The sequence below is a fragment of the Scaptodrosophila lebanonensis genome, unplaced genomic scaffold, assembly GCF_003285725.1.
Source record: "Scaptodrosophila lebanonensis strain 11010-0011.00,11010-0021.00 unplaced genomic scaffold, SlebRS2 tig00000147-arrow-arrow-pilon, whole genome shotgun sequence".
Lineage (NCBI taxonomy): Eukaryota > Metazoa > Arthropoda > Insecta > Diptera > Drosophilidae > Scaptodrosophila > Scaptodrosophila lebanonensis.
This window is the reverse complement of record NW_022060591.1, coordinates 18,055-43,158: the sequence shown is the minus strand read 5'-3', so window position 1 is coordinate 43,158 and position 25,104 is coordinate 18,055. Positions and strand designations below refer to the sequence as shown.

The window sequence follows — 25,104 nt, the reverse complement described above, 5'->3', positions numbered from 1 at the left end:
ACGCCATGACCCTGAGCGCTCTCCCAAAGTCGGAGAACCGCTCAAGGAAGTCTGGAGCTGAAGCCAGTGTGGCGACATGCGTTTGGACGCGGCGTTGTTCCATGTCCGTCTCCTGTGGGGTCTGCTCTTGAGCAGGCCAATTCTCTTTCGGGGTCACGAGCCAGGCCGGCCCATGCCACCACAAGTCGCTGTCTCTTAAGTCCTGCGGAGAGACTCCTCGGCTCGCGAGGTCGGCGGGGTTATGCTCAGAGCGAACGTGGAGCCAATCATCTTTGTTTGTGGCTTGGACAATTTTAGCCACTCGATTGGCCACAAAGGTGGTCCAGTTGCACGCGGGCTTGCGCAACCAGGCTAGCACAATGGTGGAATCAGTCCAACACTGAATCGGAAGGCTACTGAGCGGAAGGTGTGGCAGGATTGAAGCGCACATATCAGCTAGTAGGACTGCGCCACATAATTCTAGACGTGGCAGCGACACTGTTTTGGTTGGAGCCACTCTCGTTTTGGCTGTAAGGAGGTGGACTCGGATTTCCTGGCGAAACTCTACTCGGACGTAGAGTGCGGCTCCGTACGCCCGCTGTGACGCGTCGCAGAAACCATGGTACTGGAAGAGGCATTCAGGGCGGAAATCTACCCATCTCGGAATCCGGATCTGGTCAAGCTCTGGGTAGCTCTGTAGAAACTCGTACCACCGTTGCAGGAGTTCTGCGGGGAGCGGATCGTCCCATCCTATTCCGCTTAACCAAACCTCCTGCATGAATATTTTTGACTGTAAGATGAACGGGGCCAGCCAGCCTGCCGGATCGAACAGTTTTGAGATTTGCGACAGGACCTTGCGCTTCGTAAAAAGGACCTCCTTCTCCATGCCATTCACAACGAATAGGAAATCGTCGGTGGTGGCCTTCCAGCGAATGCCCAGTGTTTTCGTCAAGCTGGCTTCTTCCAGGTCCAAAAAGTCGGCCCGCAACAGATGCTCTGCCGGGAGACTCCGCAAGAGCCCCTTCTCGTTCGCCGTCCATTTCCGTAGCGGAAAACCGGCAGCTTCGAAAGCCTTTTGGAGTTCCCCAATCGACGATAGCGTGTCCTGCCTTGAATGCGCTCCAGCCAGGACATCGTCCACGTACATGAACTCCTTCACGATTTGGCTGGCTAATGGATACTGCGCTTGTGAGTCTTCTGCGAGCTGCTGAAGGACTCGGATGGCCAGGAAAGGCGCACAGTTTACTCCAAAGGTGACTGTGCCTAATTCGTAATCGCACAAAACCCCGTCTGGATTGCGAAACAGGATTCTCTGAAACGGAGTGTGTTCAGGATCGACTCGTATTTGCCGATACATTTTGGTGATGTCGCTACTGAACACATAACGAAAGAACCGCCACTTCAGTACCTGCAGGATCAGGTCAGACTGAAGGACCGGTCCAGGATGTAGGACATCGTTTAAACTTTTCCCATTAGATGAGGGACTGGAAGCATTAAACACCACGCGGAGCTTGGTCGTGCTGCTGTCTGGCTTGATGACTGCGTGGTGAGGGAGATAATAATTGCAGCGGCTCGTGGGCGGAGGGACTTGGTGCATGTGGCCCAAATCCAGGTACTCATTAATGACCGCGTCATATTGCGCCTTCAATGGCGCATTCCGCTGTAAACGCGCCTCGTTCCTCAAGAGCTGCGCCAACGCGATCGACCTCGAATGGCCCAATTCGATGTTTTGCGGATCCTTGAAAGGAAGCGAAACTACGTATCTTCCATCCGCCTGTCTCCTGGTCGTGCTCTGGAACAGCTGTTCGCACACCAGATCTTCTGCCTTGGACCGGCTGGCTGGGACATCCTCCACCTCCCAAAACTTGGTGAGCAATTGCTCAATCGCTGGCTCATTGTCCACAGTCACACGGGTCGCAAACGATGAGATGGAAGTTTGTTCAGCGGCTGCCACCGGACCAGTCAGGATCCAGCCGAACACGGTCTCCTGAGCGTGTAGGGAGCCACATATATTGGACTTGGATCCAGCCAAAAATATAGCCGGCAATATATCAGCCCCGATGAGCATGTCTACCGGCGAACTGATGTAGAACGTGGGGTCCGCCAATGGCAAATCTGGCAGATTTCTCAGTGCTTCTTGAGAGAACGAGCACGATGGGATATCCCCAGCCAAGTGTGGTAAGACAAAAGCCGATGTATCTATCTCGACCATCGGCTGAGTGGGCGCGACCAACTTGAAGGCGCATACTTTGGTGGTATGGCCTGAGACCGTTCTATTGAGCCCGGAAACCTGGGCACGAATTCTTTTGAAAGGCAGCTGGAGCCTGCTGCGTAAGCGCTCTGAAATAAATGTTCCCTCGGAACCTGAATCAATCAGAGCACGCGCTGTGTAAATTGTGCCCGCGTGACGAATGTTGACCATGGCTGTGCTTAAAAGCACGCCTCGGGTGTGCGAGGAAAAGTATGTCTGTACATTAGGAGGAGTGGACTGTATATCGTGGAGTGACGACTGAGGAGCTGATGTGGGAGGCACGAGTGGAGTCGGGGCACCGCGGTGCAATAACGTGTGATGGCGTCCCTTACACGTGGAGCACGAATACTGACTCGTGCAGTCTTTCAGCTGGTGCCCTCTGGCGAAGCAGTTCAGGCACAGCTTTTGCTTCTTAATCACACCGGAACGCTCCTTGACCGTCATTGCGAGGAAACGCGGGCACAGACGAATTGGGTGGTTTTCTCTGGAACAGAGGTTGCAGGTCTGCGTCTTTACTCTGACTTTTGCCTCAAACGAGTTGACTCTCCTCGCAGCCGGCTCCTTTTGAGCTGACTTTGGCACGCGGACGCTGGTGCTCGATCGCACATCACTTATCGCTTCGAGAGTTCGATAGCGATCTGACAGGAATTGGTTCATATCGGACCAGGGAGGAATCTCAGTCTTGTCTTTAACAGACTGTTCCCATAAAGAAAGGGTCTGCTGTGGGAGTCTGGTGGCGCAGAAAAAGACTAAGCCGCAATCCCAATTTTCGGTACTTATCTTCGCGTTTTCCACAGCTGTTAAGCAACCTTGAATGGTGCTCTGAAGTTCCTTAATGGAGGCGCCACACTCTGACGAGATTGGTTGTATGTTGGCAAGGACCTTTAATTGACTATTGACGAGAAGCCGTTTGTTTTCAAAACGGTCAGTCAGGTCCTTCCATGCAGTAGCGAAACCGCTATTAGTGAGTGGCGACCTCGAAACGATAACCTTCGCTTCTCCACTAGTTTTGGCGTTAAGGTGGAACATTTTCTCGACCTCGGACAGACGCGAATTGCGAATGTACACGGCCGTAAAGAGATCCCGGAACGTAGGCCATTTCAAATAATCGCCAGAGAACACCTCGGTATCCACCGGTGGCACATTGAAGCCCCGAGCTTCGACAGCAGGCGCCGAGGGATTGTGTGACGCGGATGCCTGTTCAATCTGCCCGGATACCAGACAGACACACCGCTCGTAGACGCGATAGCAATTTTCGTATCTAGATTGCATCGCCTGCTTGTCAGGAACACCGGCCTCTAACTGGGTTAGAGCCCTGGAACACGACCGCTGTTCTTGCTCAACCCTTTCCCAAAGGACCTTGACTTGGTCTAGACGAGTCTTGAGCATGACAAGCGGATCTGAGGCGGATGAGGAGGCCAAAAGCGCCTCGAATTGGCACAGGCTATCGCTAACGGAAATAAAGTTATCTAATGCCATTTGGATTTTCTGAGCCGCGATATGAACAGCTGAACGTGTAGCTGGACTAGTTCTCGTTACAACGGGAACTTCCAATGAGTCCTTCTCATTGTCGCTCGGCATTTTGAGCTTCCACACAGGCCTGACAAGCAATAAGTAGAAGTGGGCGCGCTATAGGCGCTTCGGATGGACACGGACGGATGCGCGCCGAAAGCAACAAGTGGCGTTTAGGACTGCGCCTTGCTTGTTGGCAATATAGAACAGGACACGACCAAAGAAAAGAGGAGGAGGCGGCAGAATCTATATATGTAGTTCGACTTCGCTGTGTGTCCCAATGTGGCTTACGAACCGACTGGCTCGTAACAAAAGCACCTGGAAGTATGGTTTGGCTCTTAGTAAATTCCAATAATACAGCTGGATACGCTGAACACTTGCGAGGTAACAGCAATAATAATAATGGCAGCAACGGCGACAATTAGACGGCGGCAGTTCAACGGCGACAATAAATCCTTATTAAATTGTCAATAACTCCTCAGGATGCGCTGAAATATGCAATGCGACTCCAAAGGAAACAAATGCCACCGATATTTAATTTATTTTTAATTTTATTAAATCTTTGTTGTGACAAAATCACTGCTGCCAGTAGCAATCGGTTTTCCCTTTATTATCGAAATTAATGTAAATTATTTGTAATTCGTGACCGTGACTAATATTCGGTCACACTCCAAAGTTTCGATATTCCGATAACCGGTTCCCAACAAGTGCGCATCACTTGTTGACGAATTGTGCAAATAAGAATTTTATGCCAAAAAAAAACAATAGAATATTCGCCGGTGAGCGCGCGCTGGCGCTGGCGCTGGATATGGCACGACTGGAGCGGAGTGCTAACCGGAATACGGGTAAGTTGGTGGGAGTCGCGGACCGACCGTGTCGTGTTACAGGAATTGTGTTAGTAAATATGTGTAATTGTAAATATGAACATATGTATGATTGTGAATGTATGTTTAATATGGATTTAATTTGTATATTTGTTTGTAAGCATGTGGGGAACTATGGTTATTGGGTAGATTCGGAATATAGATGTACCAGTATATGGATGATGCGTAGTGTGCAAGTGTATAAATATTTAAGCAGATGTACAAAACCGTATATTTGTTGTGCGCGGAAACATGCAAGCGCTTAGAAAATATGCTTGTGGTTTGTGGGACATGCAAGCATTAACAAATATGTATGTTTGTGGACTATGCAAGCATCAAAACATACGTTTGTTGTAAGTGACGGTGATTATGCAGTGATAGTGCGTTAGGACGGCAAGTCCAGTTGTGTTTTTCACTGGACACTTGTTGCACATATGAATGAACACGTCCCAAGTATGCCGGTATGCAATCGCGAACGGACAGATTGGTTCTATACTGCTAATTCGTGCACTTTATGTATTTTTGGTTGAGCTGACCGGCGCGGTATCAGCCGTATACGAATGGGGCCCTTGGATCAGGGACGGAAAGCGGGATGCGGATTCCGTTTTTGGAAGTCGGCGGACAGACCGACAGAAAAAACCAATATGGCGTAAGTACTGAGCCAAAAGTAACTTTTTACTTAGCTGTTTTCCCTTATAGGAGTCCAACGCCAGGAACAAGCTGGGGCGAACGGATGGCTGGCACAAAACGAGGATGAGTATGGATGGAGGTGCCTCAAAAGTATCCGGCTCGAAGGACCATGTGGTCGTCGGGGGGCGTCGGGGATAAAATGTCCAAACTCCAGTACAAGAACAAAATGGCGGGATTTTCAGGTTTCAAAGTGCTCTTCTGCACGTATGTATTCACTTCATATAAAGACAATTTGTAACTAACTTAACCTAGTTACAGCGCCCTGGTCCTTAACTAGCGTGTGGGAGAGAGAGGGCGCTGACGCCAGCCGCGCTGTGCTAGCAGATGTTGCTAGCGAATGTTGCTAGCAAACGTTGCCAGCCTGCCATGCAGGCTACTAGCAGTGCTGCCACGTCAACAATAGTAATTCAATAATAGTGAAATCTTAAGGCTAATAACAAAAATGTGCAATATTCAAAATTGTGCAATATAAAAATAGGAAAACTTAAATCTAGTAATTCAATATAATCATAATAGTTTGGGGCGCAGAATTTAATTGCGTCACAATGTGTGTAAGGGAACCAAAGTGACGTCGGCGTAGGTGAGAGAAGCACGTCAACGGCTGATCTTGCAAGTAACGCAAGCATCACAAAAGACAATTAGCAATATAGCGCAACAACAACAACGTACCAACATGCGCTGTTGACTCTAGCTTGCAGTGGCTAGACCAGTGCGGCAATAACGAAGAGAGCGCAAAAGGCAGAGTCCAAATCAAACAGCGCAGAAGAAAGGCGCGCTGAACTGAGAACTTTTGGCGCTTTCAAATTCTTGCGGTACTTTGATATAGCAAATGTCCAAAGTACAGCAGCAATATATAAATACAAATATGTTGGCAAGTGGCAAATATATGTATATGTATGTGGATGAACTTGCATATATGTATAAGATCAAATGAAAATATGCAAAATATACACCAACGAATATGTATGGTCAACTTAATGAGTTTTGTAAATTGTAAATCAATTACATACATACTATATGTGCCTGGCAGACAATTAACATATGTATGTGCTAAGTGATTCTTGTCGAGTGCTCTCTTTATTTATTTAATGCACAAACGGCAGATTGGCCACTATTTACTTAGGATTCGTTACCTGTGTGCAACTTCCCTGCGTGTTGTTGCAATGCATTTCTAATTAGCTTTAATTAAGAGAGCCCAAGCCCAATATCCAAAACACTCGTATGTATGCTGCACAACCAGCTGGCAGCAATGACTCCAGACCCAATGTGCAGTGTCCAACAACGTCAACGAAGAGTCAAGCAAAATTGCCGGTAGGCAAAAGTACAAATGGTGACTCGTCGCGACGGTCCAAACAAAGATGTATGTATATAAGTGGTTTGTAGACTTATATACAACTAGCAGGTATTGCCCGTCTTAACCCGGCTAAATATAATGTTTCCAATTGTATTTATTTTGTGTGTGCATAACCTACCCATATGTTTTCACCTTATAAGTTACCAGTAGGAAGGCATTTAAGGTATTTAAATGAACATTTTCTGTTCTTGACAAAAAATTGTTCAGTAGTCCGTTACATTTTTGTTCTTGCCAAACTATTTCGTTAAACGAACATGACCACTATAACTAATATTTTTTAAAGCTCGTTTCCCCCCTTTGGAGCTATAATTTTCCAAAAGCCTTTCTTAGTGTGCTCCTACACTATGATGGATACTATGAAAGGATACTTGAGTCCAAATTTCATCTTTTACCGTTTGGGCTGTGCGTTGATCACCAATTATATAGATCGCAACGTTTTAAGATAGACTATGTGCAAAAAAGGGGAATAATTATAAGGGTATATCCTAATTTTAAATTCACATTTGAGTCTTCGTGCCATATTGAGTCAATACGGTCACGCACAAACTCGGAATATGAACAACGGCACTCGTGTCAATGCCGTGCAGCGATGAGCCACGATCAATCTCATCTCAATTCTCATCTCAATTTGCTAGAGTAAAACTTTCGATAGTTGAAGCCACCGATACCATCAAAATATCGAAGTTTGAATGCAATAAGCAGAATATTCAAATAATAAAATCTAATTATTTATTGAGATCAATAAGAACAAATCATATACATACATACATCTGCCCGCAATGCGAAGCAGAATATGCGTAGCTCTGTTATTCGGTTTCTGCTTTACTATCGCTTACGCAGTCGTTGCCTAGCGACGGTAACTGTAAGCTTTTGGCGTTTTGCCTTTGCAATTAACATTAAATGGTCAAAACGAAAGAAGAAGAGCGAGCCAATGACTTGCAGTTGTTATTGTTTTTAGAGCATCATTTTTTTTACAATCAAACAAATGTGTTCGATTGGCCAATGTATACATTAATACGAATGTACATACATGCTTAATTCATACACAGGCATACATACATATGTATGTTTTTCTTTACTTTTTCAACCGTACGTAGAGAACCGCACACATAGACACGAACTGTTGCTTGTTGTGTGTGTGAGTGTGTGTATGTGATGTCCCCAACTTTTTGATATTTGTTGTTGCTGCATAAAGTTATTAATGAAAACCCTAATGCCAAATGCACTAAACAAAGAAAAAATTACTTTTAAAAATGTTATATAATTTTCAATTAATTAACATTTCATGCTCTGTCAGTACAAGACGAATGTACATACATACATATGTATATACATATGTATATACATAGATGTGCACATATGTATGGACATTCACACATTAGTGTCTCACATTTTACTTTGGCTATTTCAATCGTTTGCACGCAACTACACGAACAGCTGCTTGTATGTGTGTGGTTGTGTGTTTGTGTGTGTATATGTATTTAGTATGTATGTAGTTGTCCCCAACTGTTTGATATTTTGTATTGTTTGTTCTGCCTGCTTTTGTAAAATGCATATTTTGAAAATCTTTGAATGCAAAGTTGTAGATTTAGTTACGTAGATTACATTACCCAAATTTTAAATCGATCGGACTAAATTTATAACACAAGCTTTTCATTTGAAATAGTGAATAAATATTAAAACCCCAATAATTTAAGCTACAACACAAATTTCGAAAATCTAAGTATGCAGTTTTGTTTGTATTCTTTAATTGATTTTAGAAACTAAGTTTTAAGTCGATCGCGGTTTGCTTTTGTGCCCCAACATTTTTTTACAGGAAAACTCCCATATTTTAGGCTCCAAAAAAAATATCAAAAAACCAAGTATACAGTTTTGCTTGGAATTGAGTATACAAACTAAGTTTGAAGTTAATCAGATGAAAACTGTAGATTTTTCATACAAACGTTGGAGCCTGTTTCTCCGCTGTCCATGTCGATATAGCCATGTCCGTCCGTCTGTCTGTCTGTCTGTCTGTCCGTTTGTCTGTATGAGCGCAAGGATCTCAGTAAGTACAAGAGCTAGGATAACCAAAATTGGTATCAAGGTTCCTATAAGTCCTAGGCAGATCGAGTTTGTTTATTTTTTCTGATCCACCCCCCCCCCCACTCCCCCCCTATTAACGATTTTCTATAACTCCCGTAATTCTTGGAACTAAAATTTGGTAGTCACATTATGTTAGTGATTATATATCCGTATACCAAGTTTCATTATGATAGAATGATCGGAAAGAAAGTTATAGCCATATAACCATGCCCAATGCGCACATACATACATATGTACAAGTACAGAAACACGCATAAGGCACGATTCTGATGTAAATGTAAATATATGTATGCATGCATGGAATATTTTATATTTAATTAGTTAAAATTTAGTTAATTAATTAAATTAATTTAGTTAATTAATTTAATTAAATTAATTAATTAATTTAATTACTTTTTTGTGGGGTGGTACAGGGTATTTAAGAGTTGAGCCTGCTCGACTTTAGCATTCCTTTCTTGTTTTTATCTGTGACGGTGGGTGTGCAGTAGAACGTGTTCAGGCGGCAAATCCCGGTGTGTTTTTCACTGGACACTTGTTGCATATATGAATGAATATGTCTCAAGTACGCTGAGATGCAATTGCGATTAGCTCTATGTGGCTAATTGTTGCACTTTCTTCTTGTTTGAGCTGACCGGCGTGGTTACTGCCGTGTACGGATGGGGCCCTTTGATCAGGGACGGAAAGCGGGATGCTGATTCCGTTTTGGGGGTCGGCGGACAGACCGACAGAGAAATCCATATGCCGTAAGTATGGAGCCAAAAGTAAATTTTTTACTTAGCTGATTCTCCTTGTAGGAATCCAACGCGAAAAACAAGTTGGATTGCACTGGACGTGGGGTGTTGTAGGAGGTGCAGAACTTCTTATCCGGCTCGAAGGACCATGTAAATATGTAGAAGGGTGTCGTGTAGATTTTCCTAATCTTCAAAAATGGCTGCCGTAAAAAGAACAGTTGTGCCAATTTCAGGTATCACAGCAGTTCGTCTGCTTTCGTTCACGTTTATTTCTCTTCTAATCTTTCCGTTTAAGTTGCTTAGCCTAATTTACATTTTTGTTCTTACTGCTAACATAACATTGCGCTGCTGTTGTTAACAGCGGCTGGCTATGTAAAAGTACGATGCAGCGTTGCCACTTCAACACAGAGTATTTCAAAGTCGGGACACCCGACTTTAGCTTCTATACTTGTAAAAAATATATTACTGTTGTATGCCCGGAACTCAAATAAGAGCGACTGTATGCTGCGTGTGTTCCTTTATTACTAGTTTTATATGTACAATGGATATTTGTATTAGTTATTATTCGTGTGTATGAGTATAAGAGTAAGGTTTACAAAGTAGAACGTTTGAGATGAAACGATTAGTTCTTGTGTGCTTATTTTAGGGTATTTTGTTAGTAAATTTTCACATCCTCGGCCCCGGCAAGCTCGATTGGATTTCCAAAGGGTAGAGAAGTTGAACAGGCCGGCGCAGGATTTGTTGATTCTTTGATCTGTCGCAAGCTCTAGTTCTTCCATCTCGTCCAGTGTATGTTTTGACTACTACACCAAGTTTCCATAGTAGTCGCGCCTGATTATCATCGTCACCTTCAGTTAAGCTTCGACTCAGTTTTGACCTGTTAAAATAAAGAGTTCGTAATTGAGCGAGATATTCCTCGCGCCAACGCTTTATGTAGCGCTGCATCAAATTGGTTCTGTGGCGCCACATTTGCGCCAAATTGCTTCCATCTGTTGTGAAGCCTTCGCCACCTAGTAGTTTGGCCTCTCCCATAAAGTGGGCTGGTGTGAGAGGCTCTAAATCGTTAGAGTCAGTGGTGATGTACGTAAGAGGTCTTTGGTTAACTACGCATTCCACTTCGGTGAGCAGTATCTCCAAGTTTGTTTTGCTAAGGCTAGCTTTTCCAATGGCAGCTCTTAGGCAGCCTTTTACAGTGCGCACAAGTCTTTCCCAGAATCCGCCCCACCAGGCTGCTCGTTCTGGGATGAACTGCCAATTTATACCTCCATTGGCCGCATATTGCTGAATCTTGCTGTTTTCCATCAACTTCTCCAGTTTCTGCAGTTCCAGGCTGGCTCTTTTGAACGTCTTTGCATTGTCGGATATTATAGTTTTGACCGGTCCTCGCCTTGCTACAAATTTACGGAGCGCACCTATGCAGCTTTCGACAGTCATATCCGCTACCAGCTCCAAATGTACACCGCGTATAGCAGCGCAAGTAAATAGCATAATGTAGACTTTACGATTGCTTGGTCCCCTCTTCTGTTGCTATATAAAGCGGACCAGCAAAATCCAGTCCTGTTGTTTCGAATGCTTTGCTTGTAGTCAATCGATTCGTTGGTAGAGTTGTCCAAGGTTCGGATGCGCTCTTGCCATGTAGCCGTCTGCACACCACACACCTGCCCAGTACATTCTTGATCAGATGGCGCCCTTTTATTATCCAAAATCGTTTGCGAATTTGTGTTAATGTAGCGTTTATACCACAATGCATTATTCTCTGATGAGCATCTCTAATAAGCAATTCTGAAAAATGTGAATTTTTCGGTAAAATTATTGGATTATATAGCGTTTCAAAATTATGGTTGGGTAAACGCCCTGTAAGCCTCAATACTCCATCAGTCATGGCTGGATTTAAGCAGATGATCCTTGAGTCTCTTGGCAAGTCTTTGCCGGATTTCAATGCTTCAATTTCGGGTAAGAATTATTTTCCTTGTATAAAACGAATCCAATATAGCTCGGCTGCCTGTAGCTCTGAAAATGATAGCGCCTCGTTGATCTCGTTTTCAGAGACGTTCTATAAAACGTAACACAAAGCCGGTTACACTAAGCATTTTTCGCAGTGTGCTATATCGTTGAACAGGAAATAGTGGTTCCGCTTTGCTGCCAAGATCGTCTTCTTTCTCCCCTAACACAGTTAAAATTGTATTTATGGTTGGCCATTCGTGGATTGTCCTGAAATCCAGCTTGAGTCCGACCACATGAAGGTCGAAGAGACGCCGAGCCTTAGCTCCTTCTTTAGATATTGAGCAAGTCTAGAGGCCACCACTGCTGCCGTAAGTTCAAGTTTCGGTAAGGTGGCTCCACTACTCTCTTTGATTGGTCTTACTCTATTTTTTGAGCAAACAAATTTTATTTGTATTTCGCCATTCATCCCCACTTCTCTTAAGTAAGCGACGGCTCCATAAGCAGCAGGGCTTGCGTCTGCGAAAATGTGCAGTTCTAGGTCAGCCATATTTCCCGACACCATACACCGCTGCAGGGAAAAGTCTTCAAGCAATGCCATATCCTCTCGCCAGGCCATAAACTCGCCTGATAGTCTGGTGCTGAGTGTTGCATCCCATTCTAGATGCTCCTTCCATATCTTTATTTATTTTATTTATTTATTTATTTATTTATTTATTTATTGTTAATTACTTCCTAGCGCAACAAGTAGAGTTACTTATATGTTATAGCACTAGTCACATAAAGAGTTTTACATATGTACTAAACTAGTTAGTTTATAATGAGTAAAATTTGGAGTAAAATTTTTATGTTTATTGTAAATGGACCGAGAATGCCCAATGGATCATAAATTCTGGCCATAGCTCGTAATACGTTGCGTTTTGTTGGACGTAGACTCTGAACATACGTTATGATCGGTTTTATGTCTACGCTCAATTCGTCAGTTATAGTGTCCCATTGGACTCCAAGCACCTTTTGAACTCTTGCTAAATTTACATCAGTTTCTTTAAATTTCCTTTTAAGTTCTGCATCGTTAGAGTTCCATTTTCGCAAGTTAAAGCTTGCGCCTTGCATGATGATCTTTGATTGGTAGTAAAGATCCTCTGCATCCCTTAATGTAGCCACGCTGGTTACCAAGTCGTCAACATAAAATGAGCCTTGCAGTTTCTGGCATATGGCTGCATGCGCCGGATCCTGCATTTGCAAGTGTTGCTGAATTGTTGACGTCAATAAAATTGGGCTGCATGTTACTCCAAAAGTAACACGTGTCATTCGATACTCCGCAATTTTCGGATATGGTGTGCCAATAGATGCTACTGATGCATACCAAAAGAACCGGTGGTAATCACGATCGGATTCATCTATAGATATCTGCAGAAACGCCTTTTCGATATCCGCAACGATACCAATTCTATAGCAACGAAATCTTATTAAAACAGCAGTTAAATCTGTTAATAAATTGATACCTGGGCTAAGATGATCATTCAATGAAGAAGCTCCGTGCTCGCTGGTTGTCGCTTTGTCGAGCCGATAGACCGGATGATGGGGCATATAGTATGCCTTCTGGGTTTCACCCAAAGCAGGTGCCGCTTCAGCCACTCCAGTTCTCAATAGCTCTTTGATGCCAGCATCGTATTCCTCTAATTTATCAGAATTTTTAAGCAATTTATTGCCCAAACTGCTTAGCCGATTCTTTGCATTTTGCTTATTGTCATGCAAATCCTCCTTTGGAAGCTTCCATGGTAAGCGCACTGAGTAGCGCCCGCCTATTTGGTGTATGTCGGCTGCCTGTACAGCAGCTTGTGGTTCGGAGTACGATGCTATGCCAATACTCTCCAAATTCCAAAATTGTTCAATGTCGAATGTTTCGCAATGCTCCAGAATATTTAAAACGCACCTTGATTCGCCTTGACCTTCACCATAATGACCTTGTATTGTCCAACCAAAGAAAGTTTCTACTGCGACTAAGTTTTCTGCTAATACAAGTAGTTCACGATTATTGTTATTAAATTTCCAGTAGTTGTCTTGACCAATCAGTAAATTAATGCCTGGAATTAGCTTTTCCTGGGCTACAATGCTTACAGCCATATTTTTGTTTGATTGTTTTATTAAACGCAGCACAGGCAATACATCCTCGCATATGTTCGGCACTACAGTTGCATAAATCTCCATGGTTTTATCTGAGTACTGACTCTTTACATTAATATTTGCGCGTTTGAATTGCGTTTCACGTGATTGTTTACCAGTTTGGCCGAATGCGACGATTCTAATTCTTTCCATACCTATGACGTTATCCATTATAATACGGGACAACACCTTTATTTCACCACTCATAAGAACCGCCTTAGCTGTTTGTAAATAAATCTCATTGTTTACGCGCTGCACCACTGTACTGAGTGTCGCTGTCTCTGTGTGTTGTTCTTGTTCACCGCCTTGTTTCTGATTTGCCTTGCCATCGCACACAGCTGTAATGTGCCGCCCGCTACAAAATCTTGCCGTATGATTTGGTTTAGCGCACCTGAAACAGCTTCCCTTACTACGCAATATCTTTTTTCGCAACTTAATGCCTGCTGTTTTATCCTTACACTCCTTTGTGTCGTGATTCGTACGTTTGCAAAATATGCATTGTTTCTGTTTCGTTTGTTCGATAGCATATAGCCCTACTGCCGTCGCATTGCCTGCTTCTCGAGTGATTTTGGTTTCCTTGCCGTCTCGTTCTCTCTTATCCCTATTTCCAACTTCGGACAGTTGTCTATGATATTCTATGCGCATGCCAACTGGAATTGATTTTAGAAGAAGTGAAGTAACCATAATCTCATATTGAGACGTGGAAACTCCGAGTGCCTTTAATGTTCTTATTGTTGCCTGCGTTTCATTATATAGTTGGCGCAGACCCTTCACGTCATTGTTTGACTGGGCGGCCTTCACACTCAACAGTTTTTGCACATACCTCTCAATTATTTTCTCTGTGCTTCCATACTCTTCGAGTAGCAGCTCGACGGCATCTTTGTAGCATGTTTCGGACGGAATTAATCCTTCAAGAACTGCGGCTGCTTCACCTGTTAGAGCACCATTTAAATAATTAAATTTTGCGACTGCATCCAACGAGCTATTTTCATGCACAGCTATTTTAAACTGCTCCCAAAAGGGTATCGAACGATCCATTGAATTTCTTTAGCTCGATTGGCTTTAATTTAGTGAAGCTCTTATAACTGTTGCTGCCTTCCGATTGTCGCTCATTTTCAAGGCCTCTCTCATTGTGGCCCGTTATAGGGTTTTGAGTGGAAATGGCCTGATGAGCCGATATAGCCATGCGGTGCAGCCTATATTCCAACCTCGCGACTGTACTTACAGCTCGGTGATCATATTCAATAATTACGTCGTAATCTCTTTCCTTTTCGTCTTCGCCAAATGGAGCTGACAAAGCTTGCTCATCTGCAAATTTTAGGTTTGCGTGTGCGTTTTTTAGTCGTTGCACGTACACGCTCAAGCCCTCCTCAGTGTCATCCTCGACCACCTTGAGGTACTTGTCGATATTATTACACAACTTGGTTAGTTGCGTTCTGCAGGTGGATCTATAAGCAGGATCCATCTTCTTGATTATATATGTATTTAATCAACGCCTTGAGTAACTGAAACACGCCCGTTAGTTATTCTTCTTGATTGTATATGTCTAATCAACCTCATGAATTTTAGAATAACGACAGACACTACGTTCCCGGGTTTCGGCACCATGTAAAAAATATATACTGTTTTATACCCGGAACTCAAATAAGAGCGACTGTATGCTGCGTGTGTTCCTTTATTACTAGTTTTATATGTACAATGGATATTTGTATTAGTTATTATTCGTGTGTATGAGTATAAGAGTAAGGTTTACAAAGTAGAACGTTTGAGATGAAACGATTAGTTCTTGTGTGCTTATTTTAGGGTATTTTGTTAGTAAATTTTCAAACTACTAGAGACGAAGAACATGACGAAACAGTTTCCCACCTCTTCTGCGACTGCCCAGCCTTGTTTAGGACCAGACAACGCTTTCTAGGAGATGGCCTCCTCCCAAATCTGTCAGCGTTAGCAAAAAGAAAGCCGATAAACATTTCTAAATTCATCCGGGCATCCGGATGGGTGTAAGAATTTGCGCAGAACTGCAGCCAACCACGGGGATATGAGAAGCGACTTGTCTACGCGGTACCACAACGGTCCAAATAAACACGGCCTAAGTGAGTTAGGGTTTTCATTAGCTCTGGCTGCCGCACCTAACGGCCAAGTTTTCAAAAAAAGCGATGGCTTAGTTCATAAAATCAAAATATTACTTCCACAGAAAATCCATAAAATACTGGAGTCATACCTACAGCAAAGAAGTTTCGCACTTAGATGCAAAGATTTCCTCTCCGAATACCATCCAATCGAAGCTTGGGCCGACACTGTAAATCATATACACAGCAGATATACCAACAAACATTCATACAACAATTTCGACATGATACTGATGATACTGCCATCCTAAGTCGCTCCAAGTGCCCAACAAGAGCTACAGAACTCTTATCATATCACCTCGTGGCCATACAAGAATGGCTAGCAGACTGGCGCATACATGTAAATGAGAAAAAGCGCAAACATGTCACCTTACCCTAAACAAACAACCTTGTCCTCCATTGTCGTTCAACAACATAAATATTCCACAGAAAAGCGATGTAACATACCTTGGTGTCCATTTGGATAGACGGCTTACTTGGCGCAAACACATCGAAGCGAAGAGAGATCAACTGAACCTAGAAGCTATTAATCTATATTGGCTTATAAACGTCCGTTCACCACTAAAACTGGAGTACAAAGTACTATTGTACAATGCAGTTCTCAAACCAATTTTTATACTCTGTACATGAAATGTACAGAAGTATATTAGGAAAGAGGCGTGGCAGACCCCACAAAGTATATATATTCTTGATCGGCATGACGAGACGAGTCGATCTAGCCCTGTCTGTCTGTCTGTCCGTCCGTATGAACACCTGGATCTCAGAGACTATACTCTTATAGAGATTTCCCCCCCAACTTTCCCCCTATGGGGGTTTTCCCGATTTTCCATTCGTATAATCGCCTATATCTCGGAGACTATAAGACCTAGGAACTCAAAATTTTAGTCCCAGATGCCTTATGTGAATACGCAGAAAATGTATATTTTGGAATTTCCCTCCCTCCCCTCTCTCCCCCGCAAATCGCGATTTTCTCTAACTCCCGTAATTCTTGGAATTTCGAACTCAAATTTTGGAAATACAGTTAGTTATTATGTGTCCGTATGCCAAGTTTCACTATGATAGACCGATTTAACAAGAAGTTATAGCCATAAATATATTTGCTGCTGCAGCGCTGCTCAAGCGCTGCCCGCGGCTGTTGTTGATGTTGCTGTTTGGTTGACTGCTAACATGTTTACACAGACACGAATACATGCGCATAGGCATACATACACTCACACAGACGCAATTGCTATGTAAAAGTGCAATTATACACCATTTACGTGAGTTCGAATACCAAAAGAGGTAAAATCGATCAAATTTTTTTTTTTTTTAATTTTTTTAATTTTTTTGTTGTTTTCTATAATTATTGTAAACATATGTACAGAGTATTTCAAAGTCGGGACACACGACTTTAGCTTTTTAACTTGTTCAAATGGAAAGTTTGTGTTATGAATGTTGTTCGATCGATTTCAAATTTGGTATTCGTAATCAACATAACTATATCTACAAATTGGCATTCAACGATTTTCGAAATATAGAAATATGTTTTTTACTTGCCAGATGCAGCAACAATAAATAACAAAGAGCGCACAATATCAAACAGTTGGGGACATTATATAAACACACACAGTGACACATTCACAGACACAAACAGAGATGGACAAAATCGGTGCTTTTTTGTTCGTGGCACATCGCTGCACTGCGTGCACACGAGTGCCGTGTTTCATATTCCAATAATGTGCGTGTTCGTGTTGACACAATAAAGAAACAAAAAAGAACACGACCATTATAGAATTTAAAGTAAGGAACTACTGCAATATTTATTCAATTTTTTTGCACAAAGTCTATCTTAAAACATTGTCTTATGTACATACATATATTATATTGTTGAAAAATCAAGGGATTTGGAGCGCATAGCTAAAAAATAACAATGTTAATGTTGGCCACATTTTCATAAAATAAATTAATATTTTACGAAAAAGTAATATTATGTACATATATCGGTCCTTGAAAATTGGACTACCATATACAAGCATAAATTTTGGGATTTACAAAAGCAGAAATACGTCTTTTACACTCACAACATTCATATTCAAAAAACATATGGATATGTATGTACATATAGATATATGAATGTACATTCATATGAGTATAGATAGCGACTGCATCAAAAAATAAAATGTACATATGTACAGCGATGCCAGACGTCCCGATTTTGATGGGACATCCCGATTTTTAAATCAAACTTAAATATCCCGCGCGGGACAGGCTCTGTCCCGCTTTTCGTGAATAACTCGACAATGCGTGCAGCGTGCTGAGGAATTTCGGACGAGTTGCACTTATAAGTGAGGACTGAATGTATATCGGTGTTAAATTTTACAGTGTTTAATTCTAGAAACTACTGGCCGCCAACTTCACAATCTATATATTTATGCATGTGTATATATATGTATTTTTTGTATAATATATTTGATTTTTGAACCCATTTTTTTTTTTTTGGAAAAATGGTATGTATTTATGTGCATTCATATATATGTATGTATGTGGGTATGTAAGTATGTGCAATCAACGCACAGCCCAAATGGTAAACGTTAAAAAGCTTCAAAGTGTAGGTGAGCACCAAGAAGTGGTTTTAGAAAATTAGAAATCCGATTAACTTTAAAATTGGTTTATGTATTTACTCTGAGAAAGAATAGAGAATAAACTGCGTTGTATTTTTATAACTTTTCATTATATACATATGTGTGTATGCTCATTTAAATGTTGTGCAGTTGCATAAGTTGACTAAATAACTTTGCCAAATTGTACAGATATTAATTCTAGAAATTACTTGCCTTGATTTATCCCTATCATACTATCATACTATATACATAAAACAAGATAGAACGCTACAGTCGAGCAAGCCCGACAGTAAAATAGCCTGTACTCTCCACAAAAAGGAAAAATTAAAAAAAAAAAATTTTTTTTTAAATTAAATTATTAAAAAAATGAATGAATGAATTAATTAAAATTAATTAATTAAATTAAATTAGAATACAGAACTGTATAAGACGGATGTTCGAGACAAGTGACAAATTTTACCATAAACAAATAGAGGAAGAAATTAAACGGATACTGACACAAAACGACTTCCCTATCAAATTGACGTATTCCCTAATCAAGAACCATAAGAACCCAAAGAAAAAAGAACCAAGAGCACCAAAAATCTACAAATCTCTGACATACGTATCTGGGTTCTCAGAACGCTTCACCCAGTCAGACTGCTATCAAAAAGAGGATATACAAATTGCGCACAGACCGGAGAATACACTTAGGAACATTTTTAATAGGACTAAGGCAAAAATTTCAGAAATGGACCTGAATAACGTAGTCTATAAAATTCCATGTGACGGAGACAGCGACAACCCATGTAGGAGATTTTACATTGGAACCACTAAGTCGAAACTAAAAACACGGATATCACAACACAAGTCAGACTACAAACTAAGGCATCAAACATTGACACAAAAAACTGCTCTAACAACCCACTGCATAGAGACTGGACACACCCCCAACTTTGAAGAAACGAAAGTACTTCAACAAGAACGACACTACAGTAAGCGATTCACTCTCGAAACGCTACACATTATCAACACACCTAACAAATACAGAATTAACTACAAAGCAGACACCGAAAATTGCGCGCATATTTACAGACACCTGTTAGTTAGTAACTCCAAGTCAAACAGAGCAGACTTGCTTAAATAAGTAATTATATAAAAATTTTTGTGTTATAGTTTTAATATGTTAATTATGTTATATGTTTTGTAGTTGCCCTGAAGACGGTTACCGTGGCGTAACCGAAATATATCGGAAAAAGAAAAGAAAATTAAATAAATTGGTTTTTCTTACTCTGACCTCGAGCCGGCCAAACAATAAAAATAACTATGAGGAAGGTCACCAAAATACTCAACAATATTCAAACGGAAGGCACGCCGTATGCAGCAACCAGTAAAATGGAATATGCAAAAATAAAGAACAACTACAAAAACTCCAAACACGTAATTAACAAATATCAGCAAATGTCCAAAAAATTAGTTAAGTTACAGTCTAGTATAAAATTTTTATTACAATGCCGAAAGTACAAACTTGTCCCCAACTTCATAAACAATACCACAAACTGCACCAATATATTTAAAAATAATTCAAACTCACTCATTCCCACAAACATAAGCCAAAGATTAGAAAAGCATAGCCATATATTTCACATGAAAATTCTTAGTATATTGATCGCACATAAACATAATATTATTGACGAGAAGAGGAAACAATTACAAAAAACAAAAACAACCATAGAGGAAATAATGAGAGCGGACGATACAAAAGCATTTTTTGAGAGTGAAGAGAGCATAATGAACAAACTGACAACAACTCTCAAAGAACGACAACTACGAAAACTGGAGAACCTAAGAAACGATCGTAACGAACGGCACACAGACAACAACAAAAAACAGGCAGAGTGGTTTGCAAACCAATCACACACAACATTCCCACCAAACATCACAGCATTACTTGCTATGGGTCCAAAGTACGCTTTACCAACTGACCGAAAAAGCTTTCCGCTCTTTAAATGCATAGCGGACGGAGAGGAGTTGGTACAAACAATAAAAAACAAAGAGAACCAAGAAACAGCTCGCATAAAACTCTCTTTACTAATTAAGAACATGATGACAAACAACCGAACTAACACAAGAGATCGCGCAATATTAGACACAGTGGAACAAACCAAAAAATTTCTGAAAACTAATGACAACATTTTAATATTAACTTCGGACAAAGGAAATAAGACGGTAGCCATGGACAAGGAGGAATATAATATCAAAATGACGGATATACTAGGAGACGCAAACACATACAGAACACTCAGGCAAGACCCCACGCTTAGGCTACAGAATAAAAACAACAACTTCGTTGACAAACTACTCCAATTGAACATAATCACAAAGACTGAAAGGAATAAATTAGTTACAAGCACTGCACTACCACCCAGGATCTATGGACTACCGAAAATACACAAAAAAGGAACACCCCTGAGACCGATTTGTTCGTCAGTCGGTTCCCCTTGTCACGAACTTAGTAGATACATCGCTGGGATATTAAAGAACCTGACTAATACCTCACCATATAACGTTAAAAATTCCTCAGAGTTTAAAGACAAGGTCAACAACACTTATATAGTAGACGATGAGATTTTAGTTTCGTTCGACGTGGTGTCTCTGTTCCCGAGCATCCCAATCGACTTAGCGATGGATGTCATCAGTAAAAACTGGACCAGGATAGAAAGCTTCACTAAAATCCCAAAGAGAATGTTTATGGACATCGTACATTTCTGCATCCGTGAAACAAGGTATTTTAAGTATACGGACAGAATGTATATACAACTTAAGGGACTACCGATGGGATCCCCGGCGTCCCCTGTAATAGCGGACATAGTCATGGAGGAGCTTCTGGAAAACACAACATCGAAATTGATCCATAGACCAAGACTCCTGACCAAATATGTTGACGACTTGTTCGCAATTATTGACAAGAAACAGGTGCAAAAGACATTAGACGCCCTCAACATATACCACAAAGACATCCAATTTACATTAGAGACAGAAAATGACGAGAAACTTAATTATTTGGATTTGACTATAAATAGATGTGGGAATACGCTAAAAACAAAATGGTACCAGAAACCGACGGCATCGGGTAGGCTGATTAACTATCACTCGAAACATCCGAAAAATATGATAATAAATACAGCCAAGAACTGTATAAGACGGATGTTCGAGACAAGTGACAAATTTTACCATAAACAAATAGAGGAAGAAATTAAACGGATACTGACACAAAACGACTTCCCTATCAAATTGACGTATTCCCTAATCAAGAACCATAAGAACCCAAAGAAAAAAGAACCAAGAGCACCAAAAATCTACAAATCTCTGACATACGTATCTGGGTTCTCAGAACGCTTCACCCAGTCAGACTGCTATCAAAAAGAGGATATACAAATTGCGCACAGACCGGAGAATACACTTAGGAACATTTTTAATAGGACTAAGGCAAAAATTTCAGAAATGGACCTGAATAACGTAGTCTATAAAATTCCATGTGACGGAGACAGCGACAACCCATGTAGGAGATTTTACATTGGAACCACTAAGTCGAAACTAAAAACACGGATATCACAACACAAGTCAGACTACAAACTAAGGCATCAAACATTGACACAAAAAACTGCTCTAACAACCCACTGCATAGAGACTGGACACACCCCCAACTTTGAAGAAACGAAAGTACTTCAACAAGAACGACACTACAGTAAGCGATTCACTCTCGAAACGCTACACATTATCAACACACCTAACAAATACAGAATTAACTACAAAGCAGACACCGAAAATTGCGCGCATATTTACAGACACCTGTTAGTTAGTAACTCCAAGTCAAACAGAGCAGACTTGCTTAAATAAGTAATTATATAAAAATTTTTGTGTTATAGTTTTAATATGTTAATTATGTTATATGTTTTGTAGTTGCCCTGAAGACGGTTACCGTGGCGTAACCGAAATATATCGGAAAAAGAAAAGAAAATTAAATAAATTGGTTTTTCTTACTCTGACCTCGAGCCGGCCAAACAATAAAAATAACAATAAAAATACATGTTTATGTTCAGTTTTAACAGCATACATTTACATCACGTACCTATGCGTGTTTATATGCGTGTATGTATGCAGCACAAAGTTGAACCAAAGCAGCAACAACAACAACAGCTGTGGGCAGCGCTGCCGACAGAGCTGCAGGCAGCGCATGAGCAGCGATTTTACTTATGGCTATAACTTTCTTCAGAATTGACCTATCATGATGAAACTTGGACTTATAATCATTAACTGGAGGTATTTGCCAAATCTGAGTACAAAATTCTAAAAATTACGGGAGTTATGAAAAAAACACGAATTGCGGGGGAGTGGGTGGGGGGGTGTATTTTCAAATATTCGACACCGGTCACCGCTCCGACAGTCACCTCCTAAGTGCTCGTGCGCCAGACAATTGGGACAGTACTGATTAATCAGCACTGCCCGCAGCCGCTTTTCCGCATTCAGCCGCACGAAACGCTGACACTTGCGGAGGGGATGGACTCCCCGACAGACTCGGCAGCGAAATAAATCCACTCCCATGCGATGCTTACTCTCGTGCGACCGGTTCCTGCGTGGTGCCATGGTTGTTGGAAAAGAGCTGCACGAAAAGGCAAAGGAAGTTGTTAGAAAATTATGAATGGAAACGGACGTTACGAGTATTAGTCATTGGACAGTGGAGCTGTCCTCGATCGAAAGTAAGACTAATTTAACGATGGGCCTTTTGATGGTGTCTCGTACAGTCCGAACTTCGTCTACACGGACTCTGCCATCCGAGCTAGGAAATGTGTCTTGAACACGGTCCAGGCGCCATTCATTGGGAGGAACGTTATCTTCCTTTACGATCACTATGTCACCTGATTGGAAATTCCGAGCGGACTGTTGCCACTTGTTGCGCTTATGGAGCTCCTTGAGGTACTCGTCTTTCCAACGAAAACAAAACTGTTGGTTTAATGCCTTAAGACGACGCCAACGGTTGACAATGGAGACTGCGTCTTCTTGGATTTCTGGCTCTGCCAAGGAGAGAAGGGGCCCATCGGTCAGGAAATGACCTGGAGTAAGAGCCAGTAGGTCAGTGGAGTTATCGGACATAGGAGAGATTGAACGAGAATCAAGGCACGCCTCCATCTTGCAGAGCAGCGTGGACATCTCTTCGAATGTATATTTGTCACCGGATGTGTGTTTGTAGAACAGAGCTTTGAAACTCTTTACACCGGCCTCCCACAAACCACCCATATGTAGAGCACCGGGTGGAATGAAATGCCAGGAGAGGATCGGTTGGTGATAGGATGCAGTTATGCAAGCTCGTGTCGCCTCAAAGAAATCGCGGTCTAACGCCTTTGCCGCTTCGACAAAGGTCGTGCCGTTGTCAGATTGGATTTGCGTTGGACATCGCCGTCTAGCCACGAAACGTGCAAAGGCTGCCAGGAACTTTTCAGTCGTCAAATCGGAAGTCGCCTCCAAATGGATTGTTTTGGTGCTAAAGCAAACGAATACGCATACGTATCCCTTCGTTATGAGACAGGCAGTTTTTAATTTCGAAGGGGCCGGCATAATCAATACCCGTGTGGGTGAGCGGCGGAGAGAAAGTGCTCCATGGCACTGGCAGCTCTCCCATCAACTGTGTCTGGCGCTTCTTTTTGTGGATAAGGCACACCTTGCACGAGTTGACCAGGACCCGCAGCTTCGGGATCCAATACCTAGATCGGACGAGGTTAATTGTGAGTTGGTTTCCTCCATGCAGAGAAAGCCGATGAGTGAACAAGACCAGGAGACTAAAAAAGCGACAACTGCTTTTTGTTTTGCTTTGTCCAAGGATTGTAACTCTTTAGGATACTCCCTTCGCTGAGTGCATATGATGACAGCCCGTTGAGCTTCGACCAGCTCAGTGCTGCTAAGCTCGCTGGGCCGTTGAGGACGATCCTTCCGGCACCGTGGGCTCCAACGAAGAATGTACGCGGTGACCCGAAGAGCTTTGCCGAAGTCAGAAAATCGGTCGAGGAAGTCCGCGGCTGAAGGCACCTTCGCAAAATGGCTTCTAATGGTGCGCGTCTCCATGTCGGTGTCAAGCATCGGGAGACCCAAACGGGGCCATTCTGCATGAGGCTGTTTGAGCCAATCAGGGCCATGCCACCATAAGGTATTGGACCACAAGTCCTGCGGAGATGTGCCGCGGCTTACCAAATCCGCCGGATTGTGCTCGGATCGCACGTGTGACCACTTCTCTGCGACGTCGTCCAAGTGCAAGCTGGTTTGCTGAGCCAGGCCAGCTCAATCGTCGAATCCGTCCAAGTGTCGTAGCTGCTAAGGGGAAGATTCGGCAGGACGGCTGCAGCCATATCAGCCAAAAGGACAGCACCACACAGTTCAAGCCGTGGCAAGGGCACGGTCTTAACCGGAGCCACTCTAGTCTTGGCTGTGAGGAGAATTACTGAATTGTTACTGAATTGGACCCGGACGTAAAGCGCGGCTCCATATGCGCGCTGGGAGGCGTCACAAAAACCATGAAATTGGAAGGATGCTTGGGGTTCATAATTAAGCCATCTCGGTATCCGGATGTGGTTAATTTGAGGGTATTCTTGCAAGAGCCCGATCTCGCTCAGCCAAAGCTCTTGCATGAACATTTTTGAGCGCAAGATAAAGGGAGCCAGCCAGCCCGCTGGATCGAATAACTTAGCGACATGAGAAAGGACATCGCGCTTTGTATAGGAGGATTGTAGTTCAACCTTAGAAACTATAAAGAAAAATTCATCTGTTGTGGCTTT

The 25,104-nt window shown here is 42.2% G+C and overlaps 2 protein-coding genes across 2 annotated transcripts; one reads left to right on the top strand and one right to left on the bottom strand.

The window, feature by feature from the left end:
- The first annotated feature begins 4,463 nt into the window (after window positions 1-4,463).
- On the top strand, window positions 4,464-5,711 carry LOC115629427. The gene is made up of 3 exons (XM_030525885.1): window positions 4,464-5,254; window positions 5,305-5,499; window positions 5,554-5,711. Exons 1-3 carry the CDS (start codon window positions 5,044-5,046, stop codon window positions 5,640-5,642), a joined length of 495 nt encoding a protein of 164 aa, XP_030381745.1. The 5' UTR covers window positions 4,464-5,043; the 3' UTR covers window positions 5,643-5,711.
- A 5,711-nt stretch (window positions 5,712-11,422) lies between these two features.
- On the bottom strand, window positions 11,423-13,614 carry LOC115629419. Its single transcript, XM_030525876.1, has 2 exons — window positions 12,439-13,614; window positions 11,423-11,515 (listed from the first exon to the last, which is right to left on the bottom strand). The coding sequence occupies exons 1-2, from the start codon at window positions 13,612-13,614 to the stop codon at window positions 11,423-11,425; spliced, it is 1,269 nt and encodes a 422-aa protein (XP_030381736.1).
- Window positions 13,615-25,104: the final 11,490 nt, after the last annotated feature.

Excerpts from the sequence above, each read along its gene's own strand:
- LOC115629427 (XM_030525885.1), top strand. The coding sequence starts at position 5,044 with ATGAACACGTCCCAAGTATGCCGGTATGCAATCGCGAACGGACAGATT. Across the intron at positions 5,255-5,304 it reads ACAGAAAAAACCAATATGGC|GAGTCCAACGCCAGGAACAA; the intron begins GTAAGTACTGAG and ends TTTCCCTTATAG. Across the intron at positions 5,500-5,553 it reads TTCAAAGTGCTCTTCTGCAC|CGCCCTGGTCCTTAACTAGC; the intron begins GTATGTATTCAC and ends ACCTAGTTACAG.
- LOC115629419 (XM_030525876.1), bottom strand. The coding sequence starts at position 13,614 with ATGGAGATTTATGCAACTGTAGTGCCGAACATATGCGAGGATGTATTG. Across the intron at positions 11,516-12,438 it reads GGAAATTTAAAGAAACTGAT|AACGTCTCTGAAAACGAGAT; the intron begins GTAAATTTAGCA and ends TACGTTTTATAG.